General features: G+C 42.2%; 1 protein-coding gene across 1 annotated transcript in view; it reads right to left on the reverse strand.

The window, feature by feature from the left end:
* The window catches only part of cntnap5a (contactin associated protein family member 5a), a 113,894-nt gene that overhangs the window by 26,304 nt on the left and 72,195 nt on the right, over positions 1 to 15,395 (reverse strand). Inside the window, 5 exon segments of the mRNA XM_030428846.1 lie at positions 3,888 to 4,106; positions 5,032 to 5,202; positions 7,229 to 7,356; positions 9,634 to 9,728; positions 9,730 to 9,791. Of these exon segments, the coding sequence (XP_030284706.1) occupies positions 3,888 to 4,106; positions 5,032 to 5,202; positions 7,229 to 7,356; positions 9,634 to 9,728; positions 9,730 to 9,791 (675 nt within the window).

Genomic DNA, 15,395 nt, shown 5'->3' on the forward strand with positions numbered 1-15,395 from the left:
GTTGGCAGCTGCTAATTTGTGCTACAGTGAGGTGGGTGACTTTAAATGAAAAAAAATATCACACTGTAATTTCTCTGTAATTTAACTGAGAGAAAAAGAAAAAAAAAACCTGCTGCCAGATTCAGGGGGCTTAACTCTTGCAGTGTTGTACATGCTAAAATGTCTAAAAAGAAGCTAAACATGTCTTCAACCCCAGAACTGAACTCATCCTAGTGTTTTGCAGGCAGGATACCTGTTCGGATTGACTATCAGAATTAAGGCCTTTAGTGTAATTACAGCATATTAAACTGAGACTTGGCATATTAAAATATGATTCATGTTACTCGAGGTGGCAACGAACAAGTTTTTTGCTTTAATTTATTCTGCAGAAAAAATACTGATTGCACGGTGCAATGGCTGTATAAAAAAAACTGACAGCATGCGTGTGCAGCCTGGTTTTTTATAAACCTCGCTTTCAATATGCCATTCGGTCTGTTACCAGCCTTTTGTTCTTTTCTTTTTCAAGCAGAACAAAGATCGAATTACGGCCACAAAGGAAGCACATCTGTCATTGTGCAACCAAAACTGGAAGGGCTTTGTTTTCCCTGGTCACTATCTGCAGGAAGCGGTGGAACAACTGCAATAACTGGTGAACTCTACACTGCAAAAGAAAAAAAGAGCCCTGCTGATGGAGGAGGCACAGACGGTGAGGAGGGAGAGGGTAGAACAAGAGTGAGCAGAGCGCTCTGGTGTTATTTCCCTTTAGCAGCGGGACTTGAGACAGTTCAGCAGTCTGTCCATAAAACCATAAGTAACAAAACCTACCTACGCATTAATACAACTGTCTGTGTTATGTGGGATTATTGCAGTTGTTTTTTTTTTGGACAGCAGCCAGGCTGATAGCGGCAGCCACGTTGCTAACACTGAACGGTTGTCTAATTCTTTTTGAAGAATAGCATTCATCTGTCACCGTTTAGTAACATTTATAAAAGAAGATGGAAGGAGCCTGTGAATGAATAATAAATGCTGCGTTACATAACAGACGGTGGAGCTACTGTATATTTTAAACAGGTTCACAGTAAAACCAGCGTGGAGTAAGTGAGAAATTCAGCATTTCAGTGCAGTGGCCTTCAATATTCCAGGACAACAACAGTCGCCTTCTGTCAAACAGCACTCTATTTCAGGATGTGTTCAATGTCTTGAGATAAAACTGTGGCGGAACTAAACTATGTTACTGTTGGACCTGTCTGCTTACATCAAGGTTGGTTTTCGTTAATACTATAGAGGAAATCTCCCGTAATGATATCGTGTTTGTTTCATTAAATATATGGTTAATGGACTTAACCATTTTTTTTTCTGCAAGCATTTTTCTGCTCTACTGACCACTCACAACACCATAAAATAACCGCCATTAATTAAAGTCAATTAAACGTTAGTTATTTCACTGTTAACAGACAGTGAAATGCTCTATAAACCATTTATCAAGCTATTGGCCCTACAACAAAACAGCTGCTATTAAAGTGGTTAACAAAACATGTCATTGTTTGTTAAAAGTTAATTAACTATTAACTGTAGTTTAATTACATATATACATTTATAATTTATTAATGTTGGTTATAATACAATGTTACTGTTCTTCCTGGTCAAAGTGCCCCACACAATTATCTGTGCTCATCCAACGACACCACCTCCAGTGGAGAAGCCATCAGGGTGCTTCGAACCACCGGCCGTCCAATCAGTGGACAACCCCCTCTACGTCCTACATACGCCTCCATATATCTAGACATGATGTCATTTTACTAACCAGTTTCATTTGTGAACTGTGTGCTTTGTCGATGAAACATTTTTGTTTTGAAACATCAATTAGATTCTTATTTCATTGAGTGTAATTAAAAGTCACTTTTATTATCTACTGTTCCAAACCGGTCATCAGTTTGAAAATGCCAGAGAAAGCCGCCCAAAACCGGCATAATCACATCCGTATTAACTTTGTTTCTTTCATTAAAACTTTAAAACATTTAAACTTTGATGAAGTGACACCTCGGCAGCTTCTTAGGAAACAATTAAATCTTCATCTAACGTCAAGTTCTGCCGCGCTCCACAGAGGATTATTGCTTCCATTTGTCATTTCGCTCCTCTGATAAATTATTTCTTAAAGTAAATGATCCATTAAGTGCATGAACTAAGGCCTAAAAGTGAGAACACATGAAAGAAACACACTTTTTTAATGGCGTCTCTGTCCCCTCCAGAGGGATGGTGTATTATTAAGGAGACATTAAAATGTCAGAGGGGGGAAAGAGGAAGAAGAGAGCAGCCATGCTTCTGAGCCACAGCAATAATGAAAAAATAATAAAATACATTAGTTCTTCACACAGGTTTGTGTTTTTTCCAAGCCTATATTAGCACAATACTCTGAGGACAAATGCAGGTTTAAAGTGTTATTGTTAGCTGTAATTACTTCTCTCCATGCTGTCTGTGAAGAGAGACCTTTGTAGTGCGGCTTCATCGCGAGAGATGCGAGACGCAATCCACAGAGATGTCTGTGTGCAAAAATGAACTTTTCAGTTCAGCCAGAGGTAAAATATGAATTGTGTAGTCCCTGTTAGACAAATCATGCACCTTTGTCCTGGCAGAGGAAAACACAAAGGGAAAACATTTGTACTACAAATCCTCGGGAAGCCTTGATTTGACTGACTGAGCCGGTCTGTAATCTGAAACATATCACTCCTCTGTGTAAACCCACCGAGATGTCACACCTGACTCTGCACCTCGTATTAGATCTACTGTGAGCTCATTGTTTTTGGTTTTAGCTGCACAGAATGTTACAGTTTTCGTCCCCTCTCATTTCTGTGGGGTAACACAGAGGGGTGAAATGACGGTATGTAATCTGAGACATATCACTCCTCTGTCTAAACCCACAGGGGGCGTCACAGCCGGCTCTGCAGTTCATGTTAGCTCTGGTGTGCGCTCATTGTTTTTGCTTTTTTAACAGCAAGCCCGTTTACAGTTCGGATTCCCTCTCACAGCTCTCAGCCTCGCCGACAGCAGCAGGTAACTGTTTTAAGTATAACTATTACTGCTAACTAGGGCTGCAGGAAATATAAAAGAGCACATTGTGTGAATTTTGACAGATTTTGCAATACGAGTCACGTTAAGTGAGAACAATCGACTTTTGCACGACAATTTTCACTGAAAAACTATTATAATCAGGTAACACGTCATGCTAACTTGTAATAATAATAATAACTACATTTTACTGAACATTATTGGAACCCTTTTTGTAGAATAATTCTCTGCAATTTTTTCCAACCAGCAGTTAATAAGTAGACGGTCATTTCATGAAAAACATTTCCAGGAAACTTCCAACTGGTTCTTCGCCGACTGCTTAACTTCTTCTGATCATGCCCCTTTTAATTCCAAACCACTTCCTGTCAAACTTCTGAAGGTCAGTAAATTAAATACATTTCAGGGCAATTATTGTGGTAATGTGGGGATACTTGATTAAGTTTCGCGAAATCTGTAAAATGAAGTAAAGAGACGTGCTTTCTTACATGTGGAGAACAACACTGGAGGACCGGGGCATCTCTGCAGCACCACAGTACTTCATCATAATGCTGTTTTGCAAAACATTTTATTAAAAAAAAAAAAAAATCTCCAGTTTATGTTACCTGAAGGGTGCACTTGGCAACATTGTGATTTGAATAATATTCGGATTAATTGGGCAGCACTAACGCTCATGTTACTTTGTGTCAAGGTGTGTGAGAAGGCAACTGATTGTTATCTGTATGTAAATGTAGCGCTCACAGCTTGCTGCACTACCCCCCACCCCCCTTCCTCCTAAAAAATGACAGATTCGGGTTTAAATAATTCCTGTCTCGAGTGGCTGTGTAGACCGACGGCACACGTACCCACAAACAGCTGGCTGCTGAGCCGTAAACGGGGGTGTCCGTCAGCTGGAGCCTCCAGGAAGCGGAGGGGAAGCTGGTCGACCTGCAGGGAGGCCTCCTTCACGTTGCGCTCTGCCCTCACGTAGTGCCACTGTCTGTCATTCAGAGGGAGGTGGGACTTCACGGACAGGACCACCGGACCGTTTCCCACATCAAAGGAGAAAGTTACCACTGAGGGAGCTGGGAGGCCAGTGGGGAATCACACACACACACACACACACACACACACACACAGCCAGGTCAGACTGAATGTGATATTACGTGTTTTATGTCTTCTCTGTCCTCCCTTTCTGATGCAATGTGATACAATGCTGCTGGGAAAACTTGATGACCTGAATAGATTTATGAGGGGGCTCAGCTGACAGCTCGTCAATATTTCACAATGTCTCTGATGCTGCGGCAATACATAATGGCTCCGAGTATCCTGAGAGCTCCTCCCTCACATTTGTGAACAAAATACACTGTAATCAACAGTTCCAACACCTTTTTAACACCTCGAATAAATAAACTAATCCACTGCTACTTCAGCTCGCTCTCTGAGGACTACATGTGTACTCTGCGCTTATTAAATATGCCGTTTGAAGTACGAGCACACGTTGCTGCAATTTTCTTGCAATCCTAAATACCTTAGGTCTTCTGTGTATTCCGCTAATGGTGCTCATGTAAACAAGTCAATCCTTTGCGTAAATATATTTGATTTTTTTTTTGCATTTTATCTTATGCTTCCTGATTGTTAAGGTAAACCTGCGAGGTAATGAGCCGTCCTCGCTGCTGTATCCATCTGGTGTACTCAGTAAGGATTTCAGCTTCGGCAGTTGTTAGGAAATGCTTTAAACGTCTCCTGTGACAACATGACACTGCAGTTGACTGTGTCATTAGGATTACATCATGCTGGGCAGACCTGACAGGCTGCTTCTTGGGGAAATTAAACTGTCAACAGCTAGCATTTCCATCTAAGGAGAAAAAAAAAAAAATTAAATACTGACAGCTTTTGTGAGTGGAGTGCTATGTGTAGCTGTGCTTTTTTCACAGACCGCGTTCATGTCCTTGTCATGTACTTCGTTCACGCTGCGCGTCTTTTATTCCGGTCTGAACGTTTACTCACAGCTGAGCTCCGCTCTGATGAAGTCCTTGAGGCCCAGGTTCTCCAGGAACACTCCTGAAGGAGCACTAGTCTTGAAGTAGAAGGAGATGTCAGAGGCAAGCTCTGCCTGCAGCGTGGGGAAGTAGAGGTAGGACGACTCCTGGTAGAAAGACGCTGCATTCCATATAGACTCTGGAAGGAAAACACAGATGCATCCTTGTTTGCTGTGCCTTGCTTGCATTTTATCAACAAAAAAAAAACAAAGCAGTGAAATTGGAGGAATTCAGTGAAGCATGACATGTGATCTGCCACCAGTGCTTCAAGTGTTGACTTCTTGGAGGAAACAGGAAGCAAACTGTGGTATCCGGTATCAAAATTCACACCCGAATGTCAATCAACTCAGCCTCCTTCCTGAGAGCTTCTGCAATGGTATAACAACATCGCTGTATTTTCTTTTATCAGTCGAAGTCGCACAGCCACTATTCACTGCAAGAGGTCCGTTGTCAGGAAAACATTTATATAAATTATAGTTTTTAAAGTTTTGAGCATTTTTAGTATTTGAACAGACAACCGGTCCCTTAGGGCTGCAACTAACTGACAATCATTTTCATCATCGGGAACCTGAAGATATCCAGTTCTGTCATGAGCCCTATTCTCACAGGACTAGTATAACTGAGGACCCCTACTTACTTGTAATAATTGCAGAAGATGTCTGTTATCTGTGCAAATATGAAATGGCCAAAGTTTCAGAAGTAAAAATTCCACCGTATATTATCCACCAGAGTTTCACCAAACACAGAGGTCATGAGATGCTAGTCCCGTGCGACTCGGCATGTTGGTGCCCTGTTTTCTGCCATCAGTCGGCTGAGAGAGCGACGTATTCTCTTGCGGCTCATATAGCTGTGTTGCTGTGCTGTGAGATCAGCAATACTGACGTTTAAAAGTGATGAGAACGTTAGGAGCAACCAAAGGTGGTCATTTAAGTACAGCCGCAACGCATCTTTTACTTAAATGAGCTGCAAAAGTGCATTCATGTTGTAACACACGCAGACAGACGCTGAAAGCTTCAATGTCGGTTTCAGCTCTTTTTCAGCGCTGATACATTCTGTGTGCCACTGGTTTTATTTCCTGACAACTGCTGTACATTTGCAGATTCCCCATTTAACATGCTGGGGTATTTTACAACAGCAGCTTGACTTTAGCTTGGCGGCTTCTTGCCGGTTTGGGTTCGACAAGTTCAAATAATATTCACCCTTTTGTAATTCAACAATAAACAACAAAAGACAGTTTGAGTAAGCCGTCTTCCCAAACATATCACTAAAGGATCTCTGGAAATGTTTTCAGTTCTCTTCAGTTCAGTTCTTCCCCCACAAGTAAACCCTCTTCTTAAATAAATCAATAAAGGATCTCTGAAAAACAGGAGATGTACCCAGCATCTGTGTCACACTCGGAGTAACCTTTGTAGCAGTCGGCTGATCGTCTTGGTGCACACAGGAAATGTCTGGAAGTGTAGCTGCAGGCTACAGTGAGCTGAGTACTGTTTCCCTCAGACTGAAGCCGGCAGGTTGGCATGCAGGAGGGAGGTTCTGCCGATCCCGCTTTTGTATTTGATGATGGGAATTGAGAGACACTTCAATCTATTTTTTTTGTTTTAACTTTCAACCGTGACACCCCGAGAAGAGATTGTTTAGTAGTCAGTTTCTGAAAGTATTCTAGATGCCATCATTTGATGGCTTAGAGGAAAAAGTGTTGGTATCTCCACACGGATTTGAAATAAAACAGGGGGTTTTGAACTATATTTGACTGCAGATGAGTTACTAAAAATTCCCAGCTCTGTGTCCACAGCTCGCTCTGGGACATGAAGCAGTAAATATCTACCATCTCTTTCATGTTCCATTGCTGCTGTCCAACACCCCCCCCCCCCCTCCAACCCAAAATGAGTTTCCTCTTATTTTGGCACCCCTGCCTGGCTCAACAACATGAGTTAATAAAGACAGGCAGCAGGGGGGGTCCGGCAGATTTTAAGAGGTTATAGTCCACACGGCCAGGTGTCTGCCTTGAAACAGAACAGATGAGGTTTATCTCTCTATCCCTGGCTAAACACACGAGGACTAAAGACATCATCTGAGAATACTCTGTGTCTGATCAACACTAAGCCTGGGAATCAAGGCCCCCATCTGCAACCAAATCTGGCACGGCAACTGAGGTGATCACCTACTGTCTCCATAACAACGCAGCGGCCCGATGTGGTAGACGGCCTGCGAGCCCGTTCTGTTGGTGTCTCCAATCACTATCTGGCTCACTGGTAGGTGGTCTTTGTAGGAGAGGACTCCGGTGTCATTAGCCCTGGGGCAGACAAAAAGGAAATAAATGAATTGTAACACAGAGCCCTCTGGGCCGGATGCCTTTATGGGGCTCCAGATAAAGGCATCCATTCTTCTGCATTAGCACAGAACGCAGAGTAAACACATTAAAAAGGGAGCAATCTATCACGATGCAGACAACTGCCGCTGGAAATATGCAAACTGAGCTGAATCGAGAGAAGCTCTGGAGTGGATTTACATCCCCGCGACAAACGTCTCATACACCAGCAACACAATACAGCCTTTGTTTCTTCATTCGCATGATTTATTCAATCATAATTGTAATAGTATGTATTAGCTGTAATGAATCATTTCAGAGGGAACACCGGTATAGGAAGCGGCTGAGGACGGATTCAGATAGATAACGGAGGACAACACTGAGCAGATCCTGGACTCTCAGCTGCTCAGTGCTCTGTCTGCAGTTTTAGGAATATTCTCCGTGATTTGATTTTGCTGAACGCCTATAATGAATTCACTAATTAGTCATAAGTTCTATCTCTGTGGTCTTCTCTGGATTATCTCAGGGTGGTGGTTCACGGTTATACCACAGAGCGATTACGAGAGATCATTGATGAGATGATTAGAGGAGATCATTTTTTTTAGAAACAAATTCTCTGGTGGTCTGGTTAATTCATATTTGGATCACTAGGCTAGAAGAGGGGCTAGGCACACAGTCCCCTTACAGCCACTTAGTTTAATCTCATGCGGCCTAATACAACATTCCTGCTATAAATCCTCATGTGTGTGTCTGTGGTGCTGTGTGAACACTGAGCACCAGTTATTATAGTTTGGGAAGTTGTTAAACTGTACCTTCAGTCAGACAGAAAGGGTGGACAAAATAATAGACTCAGAACATCATTATTTGCCTAAAAAAAGTGACAGTATTTCAATTACATGTAAACTAATAAAAGTTCAACCTACCCTAACCTAACCTTCCACCTCGTTCATGTGCTCCATTTGATGGCTGTTGGCAGGCACTTTCTACGTGGTCTGCTTTAAAAACTCAGTCTTGGATATTTATCAAACTTATTACACACATTAGGCTGCAAAGTACACACACACACACACACACACACACCAAAAAAACATCATTTTACCTGGGACATACTGCCAAATGGTCTTTGGTGTCCACAGGTTTTGATGTCCTTTCTAATGATCAACAGGATGTAATACCTAATTAAAATGTGCCTTCAAAAGGCAGCACCTCTCGTGACAGAGTGCCGGATTCTCCTTTGAAGAAACGTTCCCTTCTGTGGGTCCTCTTCTGTTCTCTTTGTTAAAATGTATTGTTCTAGTATATATGTATAGTTCTTGGTTTGGACAACCCTTAATCTTTAAATATGAGCTCAAGGGCTTTAAAAGTAATAAGTCAAACTTTTCAAATCAATCCCAAAACTAACGAGCAGCCAGCGTTCGGAGTCTCACTGCCACATTTTGTACAATTTGGAGTCTGTTTATTAATTTCTTGTACCTGTTAAAAAGCCATCACAACAGTCCAACAGCGAGGAAATAAAAGCATGAATGATAGTTTCAGTGTCATTAAAACTCAGCATTAGTCATATTCTGCCAGTATTCCATAAATGGTGGTAACGTGACTGAACAGCTTTGCCTGTACAATATGTTTCACAAACGTGCGGTCAGAGTCGGTGAGAACAGCCAGGTCCTTAACATTCAGGAGAATGTTATCTGATAAGGCACCAAGACAGGAGCAGATACTGGAATGAGGATTATCTGGACCGATGATAAGGATCTCCGTTTCATCTGGCTGCAGTTTAAGGATTTGCAGACTTCCATTTATTTAATATCTGCCAGAAAATATCTGAGAATAACTCGATGAGTGATCTATTACAGGGGGCAGACTAACCAATTTAAATGCTTTCATGTCCACTACTTGAATAATAAAGAATTTAAAAACACACTATGTTCATGAAGAAGTTAACCCTTAACGTTGTATTAACTGAATAAACACAAGAGGTTTATCGAGAAGCCTGCATTATTAAATGTAGTAATGCGAGTTATTTAAATAATTCACACTGTCTCAACATGACAGAGGAACCTTGCTTTAAATGTGAAACTTTACATTGAACTTATGCAACAGAATTATACATAGAAAATTTGCATCTAATTAAAATACTTAAAAGTCAGTGTTTTTTGGCAAACTACTTTTTTGAGTGAAGCATCTCTCTCATTAAAAATGCATTGCCAAAAAAGACAGAAAAAGACGTGTAATGATGCGAAAGTGTGTGTGTCTGCACTGTACCATGCGTCTGCATCAGCATCACAGTTACAGAAGTAGTTCATGTCGATGCAGTTCTCCTCCAGGCTGCAGGAGCACTGCTGAACTCCAGGGCAGGAAGCCTCCCCAGTAGCTTCGTCTCTCCCCTTCCCGGTCCAGCCACCAGGACAGCGGACTGCCATCTGCAAACAATGCAGCAGACAGTCAGCGACCGCGGCGACAGCCCGATGCCTGCCGCTGCCAGGGCTCAGGCTCAAGTAGGTCAAGGTCATGGGTTATATTCGGCGGATTGTGTTGTTTCGCTTCACTGGCTTTATCTTAATATGCTAAAAAAGTATCTATGGAAGTGCACTGAAAAAATACAGAAAAATTAATATTTATAGATAAGCATGGTACAGAAATCCTGTTCTGCCAGAGGCAGCAGAGCTGAGAGGCTTACGTAACAGGAGACTAAATAATGGGATTAAAATCAAGCAAATAGAGCTAGGAATGGAGGTAAGTCACAACAAAACTCACAAAGTAAAGACAAGCACAGGTTTAGATATTTCCAACACTTTGGTCGTAAACCAACAGAACAAGATAAAAAAAAAAAATAAAAGCACAAATGAGTTTTCCTTTAGTTTGCAGTAAAACAGAGATGTATGAGTTATACATGTTGGTATTCACATACACAAGCGCAGCTACACGTACACACATATGAAAACATGTTCATATACTATATTCATACTTCAGAACCCCTGTCACACCAGCAGTCGGAGGTGTCCTGTCAACAGTTTAACAGACGGTCTCTTTTGTAACGGTGCTCTATGGGGACTCTACGGGCTGCAGGGGAATCTTTTGCCCACCGGGAAAAAACCGAAGCCGAGTCTGAGCAGTGGTGTTGCATTCGAAATAGTTTCATGACACATACACTGTATCTGTATGCACAGGTGGTTTTATCTTGATTCAGTGTGATGAACTCATCTGTTCTTCTGTTTTCACCCTGACTAGTATGACACTCAGTAGAGCGCATACCTCCGCCGAGACCAACCGTCCCTTTTAAAATCAACCAAGCCGGGTCCAATAACAACCTTCAGAGCTCTGTCTCACGCAGAACTCCGAAATGTCTATAACTGCTCCACCACAATTTACGATCTCCAGGTCTGTCACAGCTAACCCTCAACAACAACACAGTACGGATGGAATCACACTCTCCTTCGTGTGGTTGAAGAATAATATATTATCATTAGGATCCGCATCGACTTGTACTCGCTCACTGACACCAGCCACGCAAATACACCAGGTTATTTTCATCAAGATCCGTGACTTCTTCCCTGAGAAATGAGTATCACAAATATGATGTGGAAATACCTGAATGATTTAGCGGAGATGTTCAGCTTTATGCATGTCTTGTTTATGAGTTCATCAGATGGCCTTCTCGCCATTAATTTGCAGCTGATAGAAATTCTTATTTTTGTATACTTTGTTTTTTCTTCAGCTATGGATACTGACTCTCTTCTCCACCTCACTACACTCATAACTTGAGGGCAAAAAGAGGCAAGACACACATCAAACAAAGTAAAAGATAGATTTGATTGCTGGTAAAAAAATTTTTTTTTTTTTTTATAAATACACCGATGATATTATCTTGAATTTCTTTGGCCTTGACAATCTGATATGATAACAGCCCCAGTTTCACCTGTCTCCGATTGGCCTCCTGTGTATTTAAGTCTTCGTCTGTTTTGTTCCCGCCGTCTCTGTGCTGCTCCTCATGTTTTATGCCCTCATGTTTTTGAAATCCTATCTCTGTTCCCAGCGATCTGGGTTGTATTCCTTTTGGGTTTTTTTTTTGTGTTTCTCTTTGATTTTTTGTGGGTTTGCCCCTGCCTGTTTCTGTGAGTCTTGCTGCCCGGTTCCTGAACTTTCGGCTTTAGACAACAGCTTCATTATTGAAGCTTGCTTTACGTTTTCAACCTCCCTGCCTTTGTGTGTTTTGCATTTGGGCCCTCACTGTATCAAATGGGGTCTATTCTGAGCTGAGGCCCATCTGCATCCCCCGTCCAAGTTTTGTGGAAATCTTTCTCAGTAGTTTTTGTGTAATCCAGCTGACAAACAAGAAACTCACTGAAGGACATGGGTAAAATCATAACGTCCTCGCTGTTGGTAGCCAGGGACAGGGAGCTGCAAGTTAAGTTGAGCTAGGTAAACTACAGACATCTTAGTATTGCTTATTTGTATGTAACAATGTTTACCTGTCTGATCTTATACAGGGGCCTTCCAGCGAAACTCAAATCAAGATAAACACTTTATGTCATATACTGTAGATAAATATCATCAGCATGAGATATGTCACGTCAATTACAGGACAAACAGGATGAAGAACACTGGGAAAGAAAAAAATGAACAGTTACAGAAAATTACATCACAAAGGAGGTTCGGTTTGAAGTCCAAACGCTGCGTTTCTGATAGATAGTTTCTGATAGATAAAACGACCTACGCCTTCATCAACTGTGCCTCTACTCTACTCTGCCTTTTTCAACAAAAATGATTCTATTCTTCCCTTCATACATTAACTTGTTTTGGTTCTCGGCTGGCGTTTCGTGACACATTGTCTGCGACTGACAATGAGGCCACAGTGGAGCCATGTAGGCACAAGTCATTACCTCCTCTATGGGGTTAAGTGGTCCAGCTTCAATCATCTGTCACACAACGTGACCCTGCATCGGAGATGAGGCCAGCGAGCAGGGGGAAAGCCCATTAAGCTACATGTCACAATACATAATCAAGTGTCACATGCTATCGCGCCTCCGTCTTAGCCCGCATACATTACAGCTGCATTAGGCAAGGTTTTTATGTATGGATACACATGTCGTTATTGGTCTATGTCACTGAGTGAATCTGAGACGGCCAATAATCTCCCATCTCCATCAGTTCACTCTTTCTGCGCAAGAAAGATTCTGCTCTTACAACACCCCTGTAAATCCCCCCCAAACAGGAGCTGATGGCCTCCCACTAACAGCCTAATAACACAGTCTTACCAAAATTGGGAGGACAAAAGTTACTTGTATTGAATAACGAAACCCAGGCAAGAAAGGAAATAATGAGGGCTGGAACAACAAGGGCCAGCCAGCCAACATTTGCATTACAAAGGTTGAAAATAACAAACGCTTTATTGTCTTTACCCTCGCTGTCCTTGTGCTCGCTGCACACATGCAGCCTCCCTTTTTCTCCATTTGCGCTGCCTCCTTGGGAACACTATTCAGACAGCGAACAGGTACACAAATAAGAAACAGCAACAATCAATACTTCCTGAAGGAGAGGTGAGTCTCAGTCTCTTCCCCCAAATTGGTTCGATATTGACAGGACATGTTTACAGCAAGGATGCGACGGACTATCTCGTCTGAACTGAACTGAACTGAGCTGAACTGAGTGGAAGCCAACATTCTGACGACTGCCTCACAAAACAGCCTTGAGAGTCTGCAGCATTCGCTACATCCACAGTGCAAAAAGGGCTGGGAACGAACATCAAACGTGGCGCCGGACGAACACTCCGACAATCATATGTGAAGTGGGAATAATAACTGAAAACACTTAAGGGTTTCAGTCGATAAGCCGTTGTTGATGGTGATATTACATAGATCGGCAGACGCTTTTGTCCACTTTGAAACTCCAGAAAAGGCTACTTGTCATCAGAAATGGGTATTTCATCAATCTCACACAAACAACTGAGCGCGTGGTCAGAGCGCTTAAGTACGAGAGCTTTCTTTAATTTGAAACTCGAAATACCACCTCACATATGTATGCCCGCCATGCACCGGTCAGGCAACAGTTTCCACCCATGTCGGTACAGAGTTACAGAACACACGTTGGAGGAATTCAATCAGAAGTGTTACGTTTATTTTTCGGGTAAGATGCTGACATGATCCGGGTGAATCATTTCCAGTGAGAAACACGCTGTCTTTTCTACAGGGGAGTACAGACGACTCATCGAGAAGCCTCGTCACAAGGTGCAGCGCCAATCACCTCAAGACCAACGTCAGCAAAACCCGCGAGCTTGTGGTGGATAACTGATGTTTGTCTATCGTGTTTAAGTTCGTTGAGAGAGAAAGGCACTGTCAAATTTCCTGTATGTGTTGACACGTTGGCCAATAAAGCTGATACTGATGGAACACAAAGTTGGAGTTGTAGTAGTAGCAGTTGTAATTTTCGCGATTAATTTGCTTTGTTAATAAGATGTCAGGAAATGGTGAAAATATTGGTCAGTGTTTCTCAAAGCCCAGGATGACATCCTCATGTTGGTTAGCTTGTTTTCGTCTACAGCCCGGAGATAATGTGTTTACAGTCTTAGAGGAGTCAATTAAAGCAGAAATTGTTCCATTCAAGGCTCTACTGCAGCAGCGTTACCTCCATTTTCACCGTTAAAAGTTCTGTCTAAAACAGACAACACAGAGGACGTAGTCCGTCACCATGGCAACCAGAATCCTGTGCGAGCAAGATCAACATCATTAGCATGGACAACAATAGCATGGATGTCAGCATGGATAGTACCAGCATGATGAGCAAGGGTTTAGAAAAAAACGAAATATGATGTTTGGAGTCCTTGAGTGCTGCTACATCTGTTAACAGGGTGCTGAGTGTTGTTGGTGAGGATGAGTTCAGGAGCCGGGGAGGATGAAGCTGCTCTGTCGTCTGGTGGTACGGCAGCAGAATGACACTTCTGTATCTGTTGCCGTTAGCATAGATAGAGAAAGCATGGATATTAGCGTGGGTAACGATGGCATCACTATTAGCATGGATAGCAATAGCAATATGGGGCAGCTGCAGCTCAGGAGGTACAGCGGGTCGTCTAGTAATCGGAGGGTCGCTGGTTCAATTCTTGGCTCCCTCATTGCAAAAGCATCTGCTAAATGCCGTAAAATGTCAAATAGCATGATGTCAATAGCGAGATTTCCTCGCTCACTGTGAGAAGTGTGGACAGATCGTTCAGGAGTGATGAGTGAGGATCCATGAGGGAAGCCTCCATGGAAGCCTCTTTACCCAGTGACATGACCCCTTATTTAATATCAGTTACTGATATTAAACAGCACTTTTTCGGGTTCGTACTGTAGTTAAAAAGGATTAGATTTGAGTGTTTCACTCACAAGCTTTAAATATTTTTCTATTTTAAGATCTGTATTAACTGTAGGTCCGGATAAGTAAAGGACTACAAACAACTTCCTTGATTCATTAGAAATGTTTTTCTTTCATAAGCTGTTATTTTCTCCATCAAATTTGATTAGGCTATAAACACAATTAAAGACCAAGACGCTGTCAGCAAGAGGCGCTATAGTGGGTCATTAAAAAATGAATTCATAATCAGAATATCAATGAATACAGATGTAAACAATGAATAAATCATATAAAAACACTGTGTCTGTAGAAACGGTTCATGTGCCTCAGAGCAGGTCGCAGTATAAATACAGAATGTAGCTTGTTTTTCAAGCGCAGGTGTTTGTTCAACACCCACGCTGATACCTGTTCACTGTACCTTATTAAAGCGAACTGACAGCTGATCCAGCTGCAATCAGCTGGAGCCATTAGCTCAAATGCACGATGCTTCATGTGACACTTCAGATGAATGAATTTTCATTTCGCACTTCTTCCCTTGTTTCCCCTCTCCTCGCATTGTTTCTCTTCGTAAGTCCTCGTCGGGAGGGACTGAGGCGCATGGAAAAAAAAAACAAGTGAGGGGATAAGTGGATGCAATTTATCAGACCTGGGATCAACACAAAGTGGGAGCTTGTGCCAAAGTCCCGTCTGGCATTCCT

The sequence above is a fragment of the Sparus aurata genome, chromosome 9, assembly GCF_900880675.1.
Source record: "Sparus aurata chromosome 9, fSpaAur1.1, whole genome shotgun sequence".
Taxonomy (NCBI): domain Eukaryota; kingdom Metazoa; phylum Chordata; class Actinopteri; order Spariformes; family Sparidae; genus Sparus; species Sparus aurata.